General features: G+C 41.7%; 1 protein-coding gene across 1 annotated transcript in view; it reads left to right on the forward strand.

Moving 5' to 3' along the window:
- The window catches only part of ext2 (exostosin glycosyltransferase 2), a 98,355-nt gene that overhangs the window by 41,955 nt on the left and 37,957 nt on the right, over positions 1-18,443 (forward strand). Inside the window, exons 7-8 of the mRNA XM_003214625.4 lie at positions 4,587-4,718; positions 10,339-10,528. Of these exons, the coding sequence (XP_003214673.1) occupies positions 4,587-4,718; positions 10,339-10,528 (322 nt within the window). The remainder of the gene's footprint in view (positions 1-4,586; positions 4,719-10,338; positions 10,529-18,443) is intronic.

Genomic DNA, 18,443 nt, shown 5'->3' on the forward strand with positions numbered 1-18,443 from the left:
ATATATTGAAAACATTGACTACAAAAATGCGTTGGATAATCCAGAATGTTGGATAAGCGAGTGTTGGATAAGTGAGACTCTACTGTACATGCTTTTAGTCAGCATTTTAGAAGATATTATTGTGAAATTTGCACTGGTTCTTAACTTCAGGCACTGGTGTTTATTAGCATATTAACTATAGGAGCCATACTGATTTTTAAAAACGATAAACCATGAAAATGTATGGTGAGTAATTGAAGTATGGCATCAGGATCTGGGGAGTTAGTTTGGAAATACTAAAACTTGAATGAAGGACATAGACCGATACAATACTTGGGAAAGCTGCAGTGCTCTTACAATATCAACTTTAGTCTGTGTGACCTGATAGCAGTAAACAATATATGGGTTTTCTTTAAACCTTTTCCAAATGGAAAGCCATTAAAGCAGCTTCTTCTCACATGAAAATAGTAGCACTTCAAAACATCATAAACTGTGTGAAGTGTGGCACTCTGGGAGCACTTGACTCTTGAAATGGGGCAAAGTCTTACAACACCATGGCGCCTGACTGTTAGGTTAGGCAGTTAACTTTTATTGCTTTCTTCCAAGTTCTTTTTCTCTTTCTCTTGGCTGACTTTTTCTGAGTAGAACTTTGGCATAGGTCATGGATGAAAACCAAGTTTACCACCAACTGAATGTAGTCTGGTGGTTAATCTCATTCTATTAATTTTACTTTTCCACAAAACTTATAGTGTATTAATTTCTTATTTTTGAATTAAACACCTGTCATTAGCACAGTATGTTGGAACATTTTTAGCACACTAGTGCCGTGTTTCAGATACAACCTCTGCAATTGTTATTTCTTCTGAGTACATTTTCTTTTTGGTGCTGGCAGGAGATGTTTTTGATCAATCAGAATACCTCACCAATGTCCCACTGTTACTCTTGGTGGCCGCATAACAGAAGCTCATGTATTTGAAGGTACACTTTGCATGAAGACTGAAGAAAAAAACAATGAAGAGAGAATAGTGACTTTGAATTTACCCGTCAACATTTAGCAGCTAGACAGCAGACATAGCATATTTTATAATAGATTTATCATCCTTTTGTGTGACACATTTCCCCTTTTGGCAAAATGATGGAGATCTAGAGGGGGTCTAAAGAGGTGCTAACTTTCAGTGTCAAGTTACAACAATTATGCATTGAAGAAAACCTGACCTCGGAGAGTGATCCAGGTTTAACTGTGTGTATCTGCCTACAACCGGCAAGGTAAGCAGCAGCTGCCCCCAGAATGGCACTAAACTTATGGACAAAGTGGAAAGTGGGGAGCAGATAAGCCTGCTTCACCAGCTCTACCTAGCATATTAAAGAGGCATAGATGTTTAAGTTTGGGCACAATAATGGAAATCATGTGAAAAGTAGGGACTGGTGAAAGGTGCACTTTAAAAAAGATTTTAAGCTGTCCTTAGAAAGTTCAAAATGTTTCTGTTTGTTTGTTCAAGGTTTATTTGATCTGTATGTTTCATTTCATATGTGCATGTTGGCGCAGGCTGTTGAGCAGCCGGCTGCAGCCAGCTGCAACAAATCACTCTGACCAAGAGGCCATGAGTTCGAGGCCAGCTCGGAGCCTGCGTTTGTCTTCTGTCTTTGTTCTATGTTAAGGCATTGAATGTTTGCCTTATATGTGTAATGTGATCCGCCCTGAGTCCCCTTCGGGGTGAGAAGGGCGGAATATAAATATTGCAAATAAATAAATAAATAAATAAATAAATGTTGTTAGCTTTGGATGAAAAACTTGCTGAACGAGGCTCTTCTCTTTTTGAATAGGAAGCTTTCCCTATCCTTTTAATGTTATTTCCACCTTTAGCGCCATATTTTCTCTTGAAGTAGCAATACCCATGAACGCATCAACTTCATTAATTGAGGTATACCTGCAGCTGGTAGGTAACTGCAGTGAAATTGAAGCCAGCCTTTAGGGCTGAGAAAGTGCTTGTGGGTCACTGTGATGATAATGATTTACATTTTGTTAAGGTGGGAGCAAACTACATTACACACATTATACAGCGAAAACTAATTGTTTAAACTGAAACATAAATCAGTTTTCATCAGTGTGCTAAAACTTTTTAATCTTATTTCATTCCCTAATTTGTATCTCCAAGAACATCGTTTCCCCCGGTTGTATTTAACTCTGTTATTACATCACATTTGTATTTGTGGTGCTATTTTTTCTTCTCAGCTTAAAAGGTAGCCCAATAAGTTTAAATATTACTTGGCCAGCTTTATATGTTATGCTTTTCCCCCAGTTTTGGATAATCAAGTATTAATATTTAGTCAAAATAATGAAGAGGAAGAATTTTGCTTTCTCTTTGTCCTATTCACACACATTCACATACTAATACTGGGCCTTGGGGAGGTCTTTAAATTTAAGTGCTTTTGGATACATAAATGTGTTGGAGATCTCTGCAGAAAAGTTGAGAAAATAACTTCTGTAAGGCCAGACCACTTGAGGTATGCTTATTGGCAAGTGTGTTTCCTTTGGGGCTGTATAGTTTTCAGAATCAATTTGGTTCTGATCCTTTGCAAATGTTGTTTATTTCAATTTTGTATTAGAGGCAAGCTACAAATTACAGATTTTTCTGTAATAGCTAATGCTTGAACTGGATGAAAATTGGCAGTGGATTAAAATGTAATAATAAACAAGCGTATCATTATCTTAGATCTTTGTTCTTTGAATTCTAAATTGGGATTGGGGTTATTTATTTTGTGCACATACTTTTAAACATTTTAAGACTGTCTACAATTGTTGTTTGTCTGGTTTATTAAGGATATAATAGAATTTTTTTGTTCTGGAGAGCGTTATCAAAAACCAACCAAGCATGTTGCTGTTAGGTACAGTTATTGTCACATTGGTCCTTTAACTCAGTGTGATTTGTTACTATGTACTCATATATAAGTTGATTTCCTTCATAAGTTGGGGGCAAGGTTTGGAGCAAAAATCATAGATGTTTATGTGACCCACAGATAAGTCAAGGGTCATTCTGCAGAGAGAGGAAAGTGCCAGCATGGTTTAAGTGTTCACCTCTCGCCACTGCCATTTCCCTGCTCAGGCATTGAAAAGGGCATTTTGCCACTGTGCTCAGGAAAGAGGATGGTTCCTTTTAAAATAAAGGTTAAGGCACAGTATTGACTCTTGTGTTTTTAAAAAGAAGCCATCCCCTTCTCTTTTTAGAATGGTGAAGGGTGAGAGTTTACTTCATAGGGAAAAAACCTAAAAGAAGTACCATCCTCCTCTGTTTTCCTGGCGCTTCATGGAGAGGATGCATCAAAGAGCCACTGCCGTCATTTGCCTGCGCAAGCATTCAAAAAGACAGAGAAGGGTCTTTTTGGATTGTAATGTATGTTATTATTTATTGTATTGTTAAATTGTGTTATGATATGTTGTTTTATATTTTCTCATATTGTATGGTTTTGGGCATGGCCCCATGTAAGCCGCCCCGAGTCCCCGTTGGGGAGATGGTGGCGGGGTATAAATAAAGTTTTATTATTATTATTATTATTATTATTATTATTATTATTATTATTACAGGGGTATGATGCTTTTTTTAGGTTCTCCTGGGATGGACTAAGCTTTTACCTTTCTCCACACTATTCAAAAAAAGGATTGGTTCTGATAAGAGTTAAGGTTGACTTCTCCACAGATTGGTACAGGCAGTCCCCAATTTATTAACAACATATGTTCTGAAGGTTTGTTCTTGAGTTGAATTTGTTTGTTAGTCTGAACAGGTGCATTTTAAAGTGTAACACACACTCTCTCTCTCTATATGTGTGTGTGTGTGTGTGTGTGTGTGTGTGTACACACACACACACACACACACACATATTTGCTTTGGATAGCATAGGGAAGGATTAACACACCCCTGTGGTGTTTGTTTTGCTGTCTGTGCCCCTGTTCAGAAGATTTTTCCTCACTTTTTGTTCCTGTGATAATTTGATTTTGAAAAAAATGGCTTGTTGTGGAAACCAGGATTGGAGATAAAGTGGAGACACCTTTTCCCTGTGATAACTCTTTCAGGAGTGAATTTCCCTTTCTAGAGGTAAATTTTTAATATTTTTAAGTAGCCTGAATATATTTGACAAATGCCATTTGGATCTTTACAAACTATATGGGGCATAAGCAACCTATATAGTCATGTTTGACCTGTCAGGAACATCTCAGTATTGCCTGTTGCAATATTTTATTTTGGTCTTAGAAGTGTATGGCCCTTATTATTTAAAGTGGGTGAAGGAAAGAGGTGTTTTAAGACTTCTGCATGCAATTGTAGATTTCTGGTAGAAGTGATCTGTCCCTTGTTTTAAGCAAGGAATTGAAGATCTACATCTTCAGGCAGATGGATTGAAAGAGAGAGAGGGAGATGTGTAAAAGACAAAATGGCAGAAAGATTAAAGAAAACGCTTTTGGCCACCAGCATTTTGTGAATCCCAACAGATTAATCCAAGGGACTATGGCCTAGGATGGAAAGTATGTTCTGCATTCCTGTCATTCTCCCCAGCTATGATCTTAATTGTAAACCTGTATACTTTGTTCCAATGGTTTTCATTGTTCTTTGCAGGCACGATGGTTCTGGGAAGCTTATTTTCAGTCAATGAAAGCAATTGCTATGGCCACCCTCAAAATTATCAATGACAGGATTTATCCCTATGCTGCCACATCATATGAAGAATGGAATGACCCCCCAATAATTGTAAGTGGATTTGTATTTTTCTTAAATTTAACATGTTGAGCATCTTTTAAAAGGAAGTCTCACAAAACAATTTTCTCTTTTTATTTTGTTATTTGAGAAACACAACTTAAAAGGATTTCAAAAAATAACACGCATTCCCAAGAATTTTTTGAGTGTATTAGCTTCTTACACAATTTAATCATAACTTATTTTCTCTTAAAATCATGTTTTAAATGGCTTTTAAAATATTTCACACAGGAAGAGTGAAAAAGGACACTTCTAGGTAGACTTAATTCATGCAGTTATATGAAATCCATTTTGATACATTGCAGACATTATTCTTATTATTTTATCATGTCAGAAGTGAATTGAGGCATGTTGCTTCTGTGTGAGAGAATCAGCTGTCTTCAAAGACGTTTCCAAAGACGTGTTACCATCCTGCAGGGTGCTTCTCTCATGTCCCCGCATGAGAAGCTAGGGCTGACAGATGGGAGCTCACCCCATCTTGCGGATTCGAACCGCCAACCTTTGTGATGACAGGCATTGGTTTAGGATCAGAACAGCTTCCTTGGCATTTGGTGGACAGGAGTAGTAGAGATGAGTGTCATCTACATATATGTGACACTGTACTCCAAACCTCCAGATGACCTCTCCAAGCGGTTTTATGTATATGTTAAACAGCATGGAGGACAAAATGGAACCCTGAAGAACCACACAGGTCAACTGTCAGGAGTTTGAACAGGAGTCCCCCAGTACCACCTTCTGGGAATTGCTCTCCAGGAAGGACCAGAGCCACTAAGACAGTGCTTCCCATCCCAGCAAGACGACCCAGAAGGACACCATGGTTAATGGTATCAAAAGACGCTGAGAGATCCAGGAGAACTGACAGGGACAACCCCCCCCCCCCCCGGGGCAAGCTCTCTTTGTAGGTCATCCATCAAGACGACCAAAGCTGTCTCTGTTCCATAGCTAGACTTGAAACCAGATTGAAATGGATCTAGATAATCAGTTTCATCCAGAAATCCCTGGAGTTGGGAGACCATCACACGTTCCAAAATCTTGCTCAGAAAGGAAAGGTTGGACACTGGCCAATAGTTGTTTGTTATAGTGGGGTTCAGGGATGGCCTTTTTCACAACTGCCTCCTTTAGGCAAGTTGGAACTTTGCCTTGTTCCAAGTAGGCATTGACAACCACTTTCACCCACTTTGCCAGTTTCCCTCTGGCCTATTTGATCAGTCAGGAAGGGCAAGGATCTAGAATACATGTAGTAGCTCTCACCTCTCCAAGGGTCCTGTCCACATCCTCAGGCTGCACAAATTGAAAGGTATTCATCAACACTGGACAAACAGGAGCCAAAGTTACACCCATTGGAACTGTATCAATAACAGCGTCCAAGTTGGAAAAGATCTAAGTGACTTTATCTGTAAAGTGCAAATAATTTATATTCAGAAAGTGTCATATGGAAAAAGGAATTAGACTTGAAGGAAGCATGTGGAATGAACATAATTAGTTTAAGATATGCAGATGATGCCATATTACTTAGTCGATAATAGCAAAGTCTTAAAGTTACAATTGATAAATATTAAGGGAGAGTGAAAAGCAGAGGTATAGTTGAATATTAAGAAAACAAGAATAAAGACCATAGATGATTTTCCTAATATAAAGATTGATAGTGAATGGTTAAAAGATTTTCTATAATTTGGCTTACTTACTAGTCAGAATAGAGTCTGCAGCCTAGAAATTAGAAGGCGAGGAAGGGTAGCTGAACCAGATCATATTAATATATCATTAAATACTAAAGAAAGAATCATTCATGTAATCATAATTTCAATTTGCAATCCTGGTTGTGAATGTTGGCCAGTGAAGGAAGCTGACAGGAGAATCAATTTCTTCAAAATATATTTCTGGATGAGAGTTCTTCAGTTTGTGCCAGGAATTGCCTTCAGTGATCTTGTGTATGCTAATGTATTTTGAAGCACTTGTCACCAGTGACTTTTGATATAAGCTTCTATACAGGCGGTTCCCAAGTTATGTACAAGATAGGTCCTGTAGATTTGTTCCTAAGTTGAATTTGTATGTAAGTTGGAACGGGTACATTTCTAAGTGTAATTCTACCAAAAAAGTTTTAGTTTGGAATAGCATAGAGAAGAGTTAATACCCCTTTAATGCAAGTGTTGCTTTCTGTGCCCCTGTTCAGAAGATCAGTCTCGCTCAACCCAGCCAAGACTGGTTGGCAAGCAGTAAGTTCGAATTATTACCCTTTCCCCTGATTGAGTTTAAATTTGGCATAACTGTAGAGTTTCGAGACCTGAGCAGAGCAAGTTGATGACCATGGTCCCTGGAGGTCTCTCATTTATAGCTTCACCATAAATCAACTTGATAGCAAATGACAATAAAAACAAAGGCAATGACATATCCATTGAAAGTTAGAAATCTGTTGCACTTGACCATAAAAACTATCTGTAGGTCAGTGGTTCCCAACCTTTGATCCTCCAGTTGTTTTGAACTTCAACTCCTAGAAATCCCAGCCAGTTTACCAGCTGTGGGAGCTGAAGTCCAAAACACTTGAAGGACCAAAGGTTGGGAACCACTGCATAGATAAATGGATAAGCAAGTGCCAATCTAAGCTTTTTGCATTTCTAGTAGATTTTGCTCTAACTTCTCTGTTTTTGTCCATTAGTTCCTGCAGGTCTTTAAAAAAACAGCTAATCGTTTTTAAAATGTATTTATAAACAAATTATTGGGAGAGATACCATTTTGCACTCTTGCTTGATAGTCAGAAAATTTTTTTCTCTGTGACTGAGATTATTTTCCTTTTGCAGTCAGCTCCAGTTCTAACTATCTCTGGGGAAGCTAATTCTACATCTTCTTTTGGTACATTCACAATTTGTATGTTGATTCTTAAAACAGATTAGTATTGCAGTTAAAGAGGGGTGTGTGTTTCACTTAAGCAAAGGAAAAAATTCTCCCTTAGCAAATGGAAATTTTAAAAGAAGGTTTCTTTTTGGCTCATGGCATTCTCACATAAATAAGTGGCTTTGTAGGGGAATATTCCTATTTTAAAAATCTCACCAAAGTGAGAACTCTTTCCCAGCCTTCCACTCAGGTTCTGGCTTCCATTGCTTTGGCTTCTGCTGCTGTCTGCGGAAAGGAGACCAGACTGCTGTCAAACAGCCAAGAATGTCAGACCAAGCAACGTGAGATCACTTTTGCAAAGTTGACCCTTGAAACCTGATATGGCTTGTACATTAAACTGATTCACAATAGTTAACATCTCAATCTTTGGTTAATTGCTGTGACTTAATTTTTTTCTCTGTGACTGAGAAAAGACAAAGTTGGATAGGATTGCTTTAGCCATAACTGGACATCAGCACTTCGTCAGAGATGATGATGGATTATTATGATGTTAGGACCAGTTGCTTTGGTGAGAAGGTGCAAATGGCCATTCAGCCAAGGGTCCAATAAAAGACTGATGTGACCAAAACAAATGTTTATTGTATCATTTGTGTCATTCTCTATTTTTGGGAAGACCATTTCTCACATCACTATCAATTTCATGCCCCGAGTTCATAATAAGTATTTAATTAGACTTCTGTTGATTACTTGCATTGTTTGCCTTCCTCAAACAGAAGTCTAAGAGACACAAGTAAATCACGGAGATCTGAATTTGCCCAATTTCCTGCCGAAAGTGAGGTCAAAAGGTGCCAGACTGTAGACACACTTTTCTGGCAGACAGCAGGGGGCTGGCTCTTAATGGTGCTTCAGCAATGTCTAAATGCCCTTTTGAAATGTTTTTCTGAAATGAGGGAGGCTGATTTTTTTGGGTTCACTGTTGGATGTCATGGCAGTAGAACATTCTTTTTCACCTAGCTCAGCTATTCTTTACCAGCACTACAAGAAATAATGTCCCAAATTTTATTTAAAAGAGGCTTCATAGATTTTCTGTCTTTGGAGAACACATCTCAAATGATACAGTAGCATTTTAACAAAGAAATGGAACATCTGGCTGTACTTTAAATCTTATTATTCAGATGTTCAGGTATCATAATTCAGAAATTTGAGAGAAATTGTGAAATACACTGACATGAATTTCTGTCACAGTCATAGAACCAGTAAGAAGTAAAATGTTACCTTCATGATATGGCTCATTTCAGAGGCAAAGATGCTGATCTCATAATAGTGCAGCAAAGTCCCTCATTAATAGCTTTGAAATGAATTATAGAGCATTAACGTCAGGACTACAGGATAACAACCTGCAGTAAATTAAGCCATTTGCTTGCTGCATCTGACAACCTTTCTGTTGCTTACTGGTAGTCATCATATGTCCTTTACTGTATTTATTATACATGCATTTCTTAATCAGCTGAAGAACCAGAAACACTTTGTGGACACGTCTGCCCAACTCCTCCTCATTCATGTACATGGCAAATTTATCTCTAGTAAACGCTTCAATTTGGTATTGAATTTTACTGGCTTGAAAAACACAATGCTCCTTGTAATGTTTGTTTGGAAAGTATGAGAAATGTTTGGCAAATCTCATTCATTGTTACACAAAGATATTTACTGGCTTATATGTCACCTCACTCGTTTCTGGAAAATGTAGATTTAGTCATGTGTTTTGTGACTGGAAATCCATTCCCACTGTCTTGAAGTTAATACTGGCATCTGCTTAAAATATGGCATTTTAGAAAAGGTTCGAAGATGTCCTGCACAAAGGCTACATTAATGAACTCTGGTTCTGTCCATAGTTTTTTTGTAGGACTAATTCTAAAAATTCTCTAGGAATCTCATTAATTTATCTGCTCTTTTTATCATTATTAAATTGTTTATATTTTCTATTATCTTAGTCTTTAACAATTCCTGTTCTGTGACAGACTGTAGAAAAGGCATACTTAAAACTCTTCCTGTTTTGATTCCATTTTACAGTCCCATGTGCTCCTAGACATGTAGCTGTGTCAGCTTAATTACCTTTCTTTAATTGGCAGTATTTAAAAACATACTGCCAAGTTAAGGAAGCTAAAAAGTGTTAGGGCATATTCTTGTTAAAAATAAGGTGGAAGGGAACACTTTGAATTTCATCTTCTCCTTACTTGATTCTTTTTATGCTTAAACTGTAGACTATTTTTGTTTAAGCTACCTTCTGAATAAAGGAATAATAGTTTTGCTTTATATTTGTGCCCATTTTATGTCAGATTTATAAATTTGCTTCTCTTTACTTCATTTCTCCCCCAGAAATCGTGGTACTGGGCTGGCTTTCGGTTTGTTGTCCTAGTCTGACTTAATATAAAATCTAAACTGCCTTTTGGAAAGAGAGATGCGGAGGAGAATCATGCCAGGGATGTCAAATGCTGAAACCCTCTAGTGTACCTTCCTCTGATCTTTCATTTTGTGTTACGTCCAACATACCTGAACTCACTTAGTGGTTAACTTATGACAGGAAAATTCATACAATGTATGCTTAACAGATTGGTTTCCTGTCACAAAAACAGACTTTTCTCTCTCTGCCCCTCCCTTTAAATAAACATCTTTTAAAAAATGGCCTGATCTGGGTTCTAATTATGCAAATTATATTCCTTCTTTATGTTTCCTTATTATTGTTCAAAATGTCCTTGTCTTGACCTCTCATCTTTTTCTTTTACAGAAATGGAGCAGTGTGAGTAATCCACTCTTCCTTCCCTTGATCCCACCTCAGTCACAAGGCTTCACTGCTATTGTCTTGACCTATGATCGTGTGGAGAGTCTCTTTCGCGTCATCACTGAGGTCTCAAAGGTGCCAAGTCTCTCCAAGCTGTTAGTTGTGTGGAACAACCAGAATAAAGTTCCACCAGAAGGTAAGGACACGAGTCTCTTAACAGCTTGGGATTGTATGTGCTATTTTGGAAGAGAGTCGGAATGTAAGTAAAATGACCTGGCCACCAGTTTTAGCTGTAAAGTAGGCCCTTGGTATCTGCTGAGATTTGGTTCTAAGGCTCCTTATAATACCAAAATCTATGGATTGTCAAATCCTTGTATGCACAATATCTTGATAAAGTGATGTCCCTTATAAAAATGGTAAAATCAAGGTTTACTTTTTGGATTTTTTTGTGTAAAATATATCAAGGCATGAATGATTTAATCCGTGTATTTATTTATGTATTCATTTCATATATTTGTATCCCGTCCTTCTCACACACAGACACACACACACAGACACACACCCCCGGGGGGGGGGGGGGGACTCAGGGCGGCTTCACAACCAGCAGTAATTAGATGCCAAAACAAACAGTTATAAAACAATTACAATTAAAACAGATAATTAAAACATCAATTATAAAAAATCATTTAAAAATTGCACAAGTCTAAGTCATAGTCCAGGGTCTGTCTATTATCAGTCATATAAATCGTTCTTATTATTATTGCTGCGTTTGCTACTCGAATGCCTGGTCCCACAGTCATGTTTTGCGTTTTTTCCAAAAAGACAGAAGGGAGGGGGCCAACCTGATTTCATTATGGAGGGAGTTCCACAGACTAGGGGCCACCACTGAGAAAGCTTTGTCTCTTGTCCCCACCAGTCGCACTTGTGAGGGTGGTGGGATTGAGAGCAGGGCCTCTCGTGATAATCTTAACCTCTGATTTGGGTCATAGAGGGAGATATGTTCAGACAAATAAGCTGGCCCAGAACCGTTTAGAGCTTTATAGGCTAAAGCCAGAGCTTTGAATTGTGCTCGGTAACAGACTGGCAGCCAGTGGAGTCTACATAACAGGAGGGTGGTATGCTCCCTGTATGCCACTCGGGTGAGCAATCTGGCTGCTGCCCGTTGAACTAATTGAATCTTCCAAACAGTCTTCAAAGGCAACCCCATATAGAGTGTGTTGCAGTAGTCTATTCGGGATGTAACAAGAGTGTGGACCACCGTGGCCAAGTCAGGCTTCCCAAGGTACGGGCATAACTGGATGTAAAATCCATGAATATGGAAAGCCATACCAAGCCAACACCAAGTTTTGATCAGGAAGAGCACTTGGGGAGATCTTATTTGTAAATGTGTTTCTCTTTATTTGGGGAATCTGTTTCGTTTAGGAATTTAGGCTCCCATGATCTCCTCCCATTAGCTGCAAGTTGGCATGGCTATGTGGATGATCTAAGATAGGAAAAACTGCTTCCTTTCAGAAGTTAATGATCAGTTTTATGTAGGCTTGTATTTGTTTTAGTGCCTGGGTTTTTAACAGGTGTGGATTGCATTAACATCTAAATGTATTAATTTAATTTGTATATAAAATAATTTATTATGAAGTCATTCATGTCACTGATATATTTGGTCTTATAACTTTTAAAAACTATTTCTGTTTTCCAGTCTCCCATGTTCAGATTTTCAAAATTGCAAACTAGATCACTTACTTGGCAAGTTGTGAGTATTACTATAAAAGGAAAATATGCACTTAAAATTAATGGATGCTTCTCCAAACTCCAAACCAGCCACAGATATATTTGCCAGTGGAAGTTTTTCTCCTCTGCCAGACCAGTCATGAAATACTGACCAGTTATTTAAACAGCTAGTCTCCATCTCATGAGCAGTTCTGGTGCGTCAGTGGCCTTTGCTTTTCTGAGCACCATTCATTACTTCATTGTACTTTTAGACTGAATACACTCAAAATATTTTACAATGGAAGAAAACGACTTTTCCATAAAAGATAAAACATTTCATTAAGTTACAGCTTTAACTACAGAATGTTGTATGAAATGTCCTCAAACAAATTGTTTATTTATCTTCTCTCTTTGTATTGCTTGAAGTTACAAATCTAATTTGTATCTGAGTTACTTCTGAGTTTGAACTGACTACTCTAAAAATAAATGATAGATAACACACCATCAGAATGTGAAATCTAAGGACCTTTATAGTTTGCATGCAGTTTTATTTGATTGTAGAGTAAGTGTTTCAAATGTATGGAGATATTTTAGAATGTAACATGATTTCTTGACATGTATCATCTCCCTTTTGTTGGCTGGGATTAGAAAGGTTACTGATTACTATCTACTGAGAATATATGCCACCAAACTAGGGAGAAAATGAATTACTGAATCTAGTGATCTCTTTAGAAATTATCCAAAGCATGACTTACATAATGATGTAAAGAAGGCTGACTGTGACATATAATTCTGTTGTTGTTATGTGCCTTCAAGACATTTCCAACCAATTGAGGCCCTGTTATAGGGTTTTCTTGGAAAGACTTGTTCAGATGGGGTATGCCTTTGCCTTCCTTTAAGGCTGAGAGAATGTGACTTCCCAAGGTCTCTCAGGGGTGTTCATGACTGAGCAGGGCTCCTAACCCTGATCTCCAAAGCCCTAGTCCAATGCTCAAACCACTGCACCATGCTGGGCTAAGACATTTCAGGGAAAAGGTAATTCATGCCTGCATGGTACAACCAGAATGGTACAAATTGTGCAGCACAGGTGGAAAATTTATCCAAAATAATCTGCAACCCAGTCTTATGTGGTTAACTGCAGTTATAATAAAGATGAAGTTATGCTTGCCCTTCTTGGCTTATTATATCTAGCCAAAAGAGAATAAAAGGCTACATTCATCATGTTTGTCAAGACCCAGGCTGCAGAGCACCAATAACCATACACAGAGGCCAGAATCTATCTAATATCTTTATTGAAGGAATATATAAAGTTAATAAAAACAAGTGTAGAAAATAGTCCAGAATTAGACCTTTCAGGAAAGGTCAGAATTAGTCCAAGAAAGCAATGTCCAATAAGAAATATTAAGGTCCAAAGTTGTAATCCAATAACCGAAACACTCACTTTGCCAAGCAAAGTGAGGGGAGATGACAAGGTCCTTTAGTCCATGAAACTTGAGCGAGGCTAGGAAATAACTTGATACTTGAAACAAGGCTTGAACGTGGAACAAGGTAACTAGGAACAAGAACAAGGTCCGTGGAATAACTTGGTAAAATCCGTGGTACAAGGCAAGGATTGGTCCTGGGAAACAAGGCAAAGTCCGTAGGTAAACAAAGGCTGGGAAGCAAGGCGAAGGCTGGATAGCAAGGCAAGGCTTGAGCGAGAGCGAGGCTTGAATCGGAGCGCGCTGTCCAGACACGACCCGCTCCGTAGGCTGACGAATTGACTCCGCGAAGTTACTACGCGGGTAAAACACCTAAATAGAGTCTAGCTTTCCCGCCGAAGCAGTTCTCTGGGAATCAGAACCGAAAGCTAACTCTGAGACCAGATGTGAGACTCCCCAAAGATTCTCACGAGAAGCAGTCTTAATTGGCCACATTCTTAGCTGCAATCCTTGCACTCCTGCGCGAAGCTGAATCCAAACTTCTCTGTTGTTTACAAAACTCCCGGCGCAAGAATACGGGAGAAGTAGGCTCTGGGCTTGTTTGACATACTTCTGGGAGACAACTTTCTTGCAGGTGCAAGGTTCCCAGATCTGCCTGGGAAAGATCTGGCTGAGAGAAATCCAGTTCAGACTGGGAAGGTAAAAAACCCAAGTTTTCATCTTCATCAGGAATTACAATGTCCTGAGCAGGACTACAAGGCCCATGGGTCATCACACTATCCCCCTCCTCAAGGCCCCTCCCAAACTGGGGCCCTCTCCCCGAGGCGCGAGGTCGTGGTTTGGTGGGATAGGTCTGATGAAAGCGACGGGTTAGATCAGGAGCATGGACTGTGGAGGCGTCTTCCCAGGAGCGTTCCTCAGGGCCAAAACCCACCCAGTCAATGAGATATTGTAGGCGGCGGCGGTGAAAGCGAGAATCCAAAATGTCCTCAACCTCGAACTCCTCCTCCCCATTCATCAAAACAGGAGGGGGGGCCGGTTGGTCTGTATCAGGTCGCACACCATCCGCCGGAAGGAGCAGGGAACGGTGAAACACTGGGTGAATGCGCATTGAACGCGGAAGTTGGAGTTTGAAAGTCACGGGGTTAAGTTGCGCCACCACTGGATAGGGGCCAATGAAACGGGCATCTAACTTCCGGCAGGGGCGGTGGGAGGGCAGGAAGCGAGTGGACAGAAAAACCCGATCTCCTACCTTGATTTCGGGGCCCGGCTGGCGATGTTTGTCAGCGTGGCGTTTATAGTCCTCCTTGGCTTGGTCCAGTTGCTGGAGCAAAAGTTGTTGCACCGCTGTGAGTTCCTGCAGCCAATCCTCTGCTGCGGGAACTTCTGAAGTTTCAATGACAGGGGGAAAGAAACGTGGATGGAAGCCGTAGTTTGCAAAGAACGGCGTTTCTTTTGTAGAAGCTTGAACTCCATTGTTGTAGGCAAACTCAGACAGTGGTAACAGAGAAGCCCAATTGTCCTGTTGGTAGTTTACATAACAGCGAAGATACTGCTCCAAAGTGGCATTGGTGCGCTCCGTTTGCCCATCTGTTTGGGGATGATGAGCTGAAGATAAGCGAGAGTCTATGCCCAATAGTTTTTGTAGTGCCTTCCAAAAACGAGAGGTGAATTGAGATCCACGGTCTGTGACTAAACTCTTGGGCAATCCATGTAGTCTGAAAACATGTTGAAGAAATAGATCCGCAGTTTCTTTGGCCGTGGGGAGGCCTTCACAGGGAATGAAATGGGCTAACTTGGTGAAAAGGTCCACCACCACCAAAATCGTGGTGAATCCACAGGAAGGTGGTAGGTCAGTGATGAAATCCGCGGAAATTATTTCCCATGGGCGAGATGGGGTAGGAAGGGGGTGTAAAAGCCCTGAGGGCTTCTCCCTTCGTATCTTGGAGCGCTGGCATACTGGGCAGGTGTTGACATATTTTTCCACATCCTTGCGGATCTTGGGCCACCAAAAATCCCTTAGGATCAAATGCATAGTTTTAAATAGTCCGAAGTGTCCTGCTGGTTTGCAGTCATGACACAGACGAAGCGCTTTTTCCCTGCCCGGTCCGGGTGGGATATAAACATGATTTCTATAGCAGAGCAGCCCATCTTTAAGCGAAAAGGGAAAGTGCAGACCTTGGCGAAGTTGGTCCTGCGCCCAGGCATCTGCTTGCTGACTAGCCCTGATTTCTTGAGCACAGATGGGTCCTGGAGTAGGGGAAGTTGAACCAATGGGAATGGATTTGGTGTTCCCCACCGTGAGCGTGGCAAAGTTCTCGGGTTGTAGCAGTTGGGATTCAAAGGTCTCCTTGCGTCCTGCAGCGTATTCCGGTTTACGGGACAGGGCGTCTGCTTGCTTGGTTTGGGCTGGGGTCACATAATGGATCTGGAAGTTGAAACGTTCAAAGAATAAAGCCCAACGTTGCTGCCTCTGATTTAGTTTGCGGGCAGTTCTTAGATGTTCTAGATTACGATGATCAGTGTGGACTTCAATGGGAAATTTGGCCCCTTCTAGCCAATGTCTCCAAGTTTCAAAGGCTGCCTTTATGGCCAGTAGTTCTTTTTCCCAAATGGTGTAATTCCTCTCTGGTGTGGTTAGTTGACGAGAATAAAAGGCACAGGGATGGAGGTGATCTCCCACCGGTTGTAAGAGTACAGCCCCAATTGCCACATCAGAGGCGTCCGCCTGCACCACAAAAGGGGTTCCAGGATTTGGGTGCTGTAGAATTGGCTGGGAGGTGAATAGTTTCTTTAGTTGCTGGAACCCTTTCTCTGCTTGATCAGTCCAGCGGAAAGGCTGCTTTCCACGGATGCAGCTAGTGATGGGGTCGGACCAGCGGGCAAAATCTGGAATGAACTTGCGGTAATAGTTCGCGAACCCCAAGAAACGCTGCACCTCTTTCTTGTTAGTTGGCGCCCGCCATTCCAATACTGCTGAAACCTTGGCTGGATCCATGGAAAGCCCTAGAGGCGAGATGCGGTAACCAAGGAAATCTACCTCTTGTAGATCAAAGGCGCATTTTTCCAGCTTGGCATAAAGTCCATGATCCCGCAATCGTTGTAACACCATTTTGACGTGGTTCTCATGTTCTGATTGTGATCTAGAAAACACCAAAAAATCGTCCAGGTAGATTATCAAGAACCTGTCTAGATAGTCCTGAAAAATGTCGTTGACAAAATGCTGGAACGTTGCGGGGGCTCCGCATAAACCGAAATTCATAACTCGGGACTCGAATAATCCGAATTTGGTCTGGAAGGCGGTCTTCCACTCGTCCCCTTCCCTGATGCGAACTAAGTTGTAAGCCCCCCGAAGATCCAGCTTGGTGTAAACCTTGGCTCCTCGAAGCCGATCCAATAGATCCGAGATTAAGGGCAGGGGATAGCTGTTCCGCTTGGTGATATTGTTCAATGCTCTGTAGTCCACCACCAAGCGTAGTTCCCCTGACTTCTTCTTCACAAACATCACTGGGGAGGCGGCTGGGGATTGAGAGGGTCTGATGAATCCCTTGCGAAGGTTTGTCTCTAGGAATTCCCTGAGAGCTTCTTGCTCTGGTTCAGTCAGGGAGTAGAGATGCCCTCGCGGGATCGGGGCCCCCTCCACCAAGTCAATGGCACAGTCATAAGGTCTATGTGGGGGTAATTTTTCGGCTTCTTTCTCATTGAATACATCCCAATACTCGGAGTACTTCTTTGGCAAGGTGATGATGGGCTCGGTGTCCGTGGCGTGGCATACCTTGGCTACGAGGCAATGGTTTTGGCAGTACGGTGAAGCAAACTGCAGTTCTCTGTTGGACCAGGAGATGTTAGGGTCGTGGAGAGTCAGCCATGGAATTCCCAAAATCACAGGGAAATGAGGAACCTCGGTAACAAAGAAGGAAATCTCTTCCATATGTTCCCTTATCCACATCCTGGTGGGTTCCGACCACTGACTTACGGGGCCCGTCTTGAGGGGGCGGCCGTCTATGGCTTGCACCACACGGGCATTCTTGAAATCATGATATTGTAATCCCAGAGAGTCGGCATACTCTCTATCGATGAAATTGTTGGTAGCTCCAGAGTCTATCATGGCGTGGATCATGACGGGTCCCCTTTTTGCTGACCATAATGTGACCACGAGAAGGAACAGGACCCCGGTTGGCGGCTCTTGGATGGATTTTTTGACCGGGTTGGCGAGCCTCTCTACACCCGGTCGTTGGCTTCCCCCGCCGGCTGTGTGCCAGTCGGCTCAGACGTCTTCGTCTCCGTGGAGGACGCCGCCGCAAGACGGGCGGCAGGCTTCCCTTTGGCTGGGCACTCTCTGGCGAAGTGGCCCCCGTTCCCGCAGTACCAGCAGAGGTTTAAGCGTTGACGACGGGCCTTCTCGGCGGCATCTAGTCTGGGACGCACATTGCCCAACTGCATCGGCACCTCCTCGCTCCCTCTGGGGTATGGGGTTGGCGGTGGGGGTCTCCAGACCGGACGTGGCTGAACGCTGGCGGGAGCGGGGGGTTTTGCCCCGGCTCTACCGCCCTGGCCTCGAACCCACTGTTTCCTGTTGGCAATCATGACTTCAGCCCGTAAACATTGATCAATGAGTGCCTCGAGGGTCTGGGGAGGATCCACCTTGGAGATTTCTTCCAGCATTTCAATGTGGAGACCCTCCCGGAATTGTCCCCTGAGGGCTACATCGTTCCAGCCGGTGTTGTGGGCCAGCACTCGGAACTCGGCTATATACTGAGACATAGGTCTGTCTCCTTGGAAAAGGCGACGGAGTTTGTGACCGGCTGCCTCCAAATTGTCCTCGATTCCCCAAGTCTCCTTGAGGTGGTCCAAGAAGCGTTGCGCTGATCTTAGGTGTGGAGAGGCTTGGTCGTACAGTGCCGTCGCCCAGCTGGCCGCTGGCCCGTCTAGAAGACTGTAAACCCATGCCACTTTGATGTCTTCTTGGGGAAACTCGGCAGC

Source organism: Anolis carolinensis, chromosome 1 (genome assembly GCF_035594765.1).
Source record: "Anolis carolinensis isolate JA03-04 chromosome 1, rAnoCar3.1.pri, whole genome shotgun sequence".
Classification (NCBI taxonomy): Eukaryota; Metazoa; Chordata; class Lepidosauria; order Squamata; family Dactyloidae; genus Anolis; species Anolis carolinensis.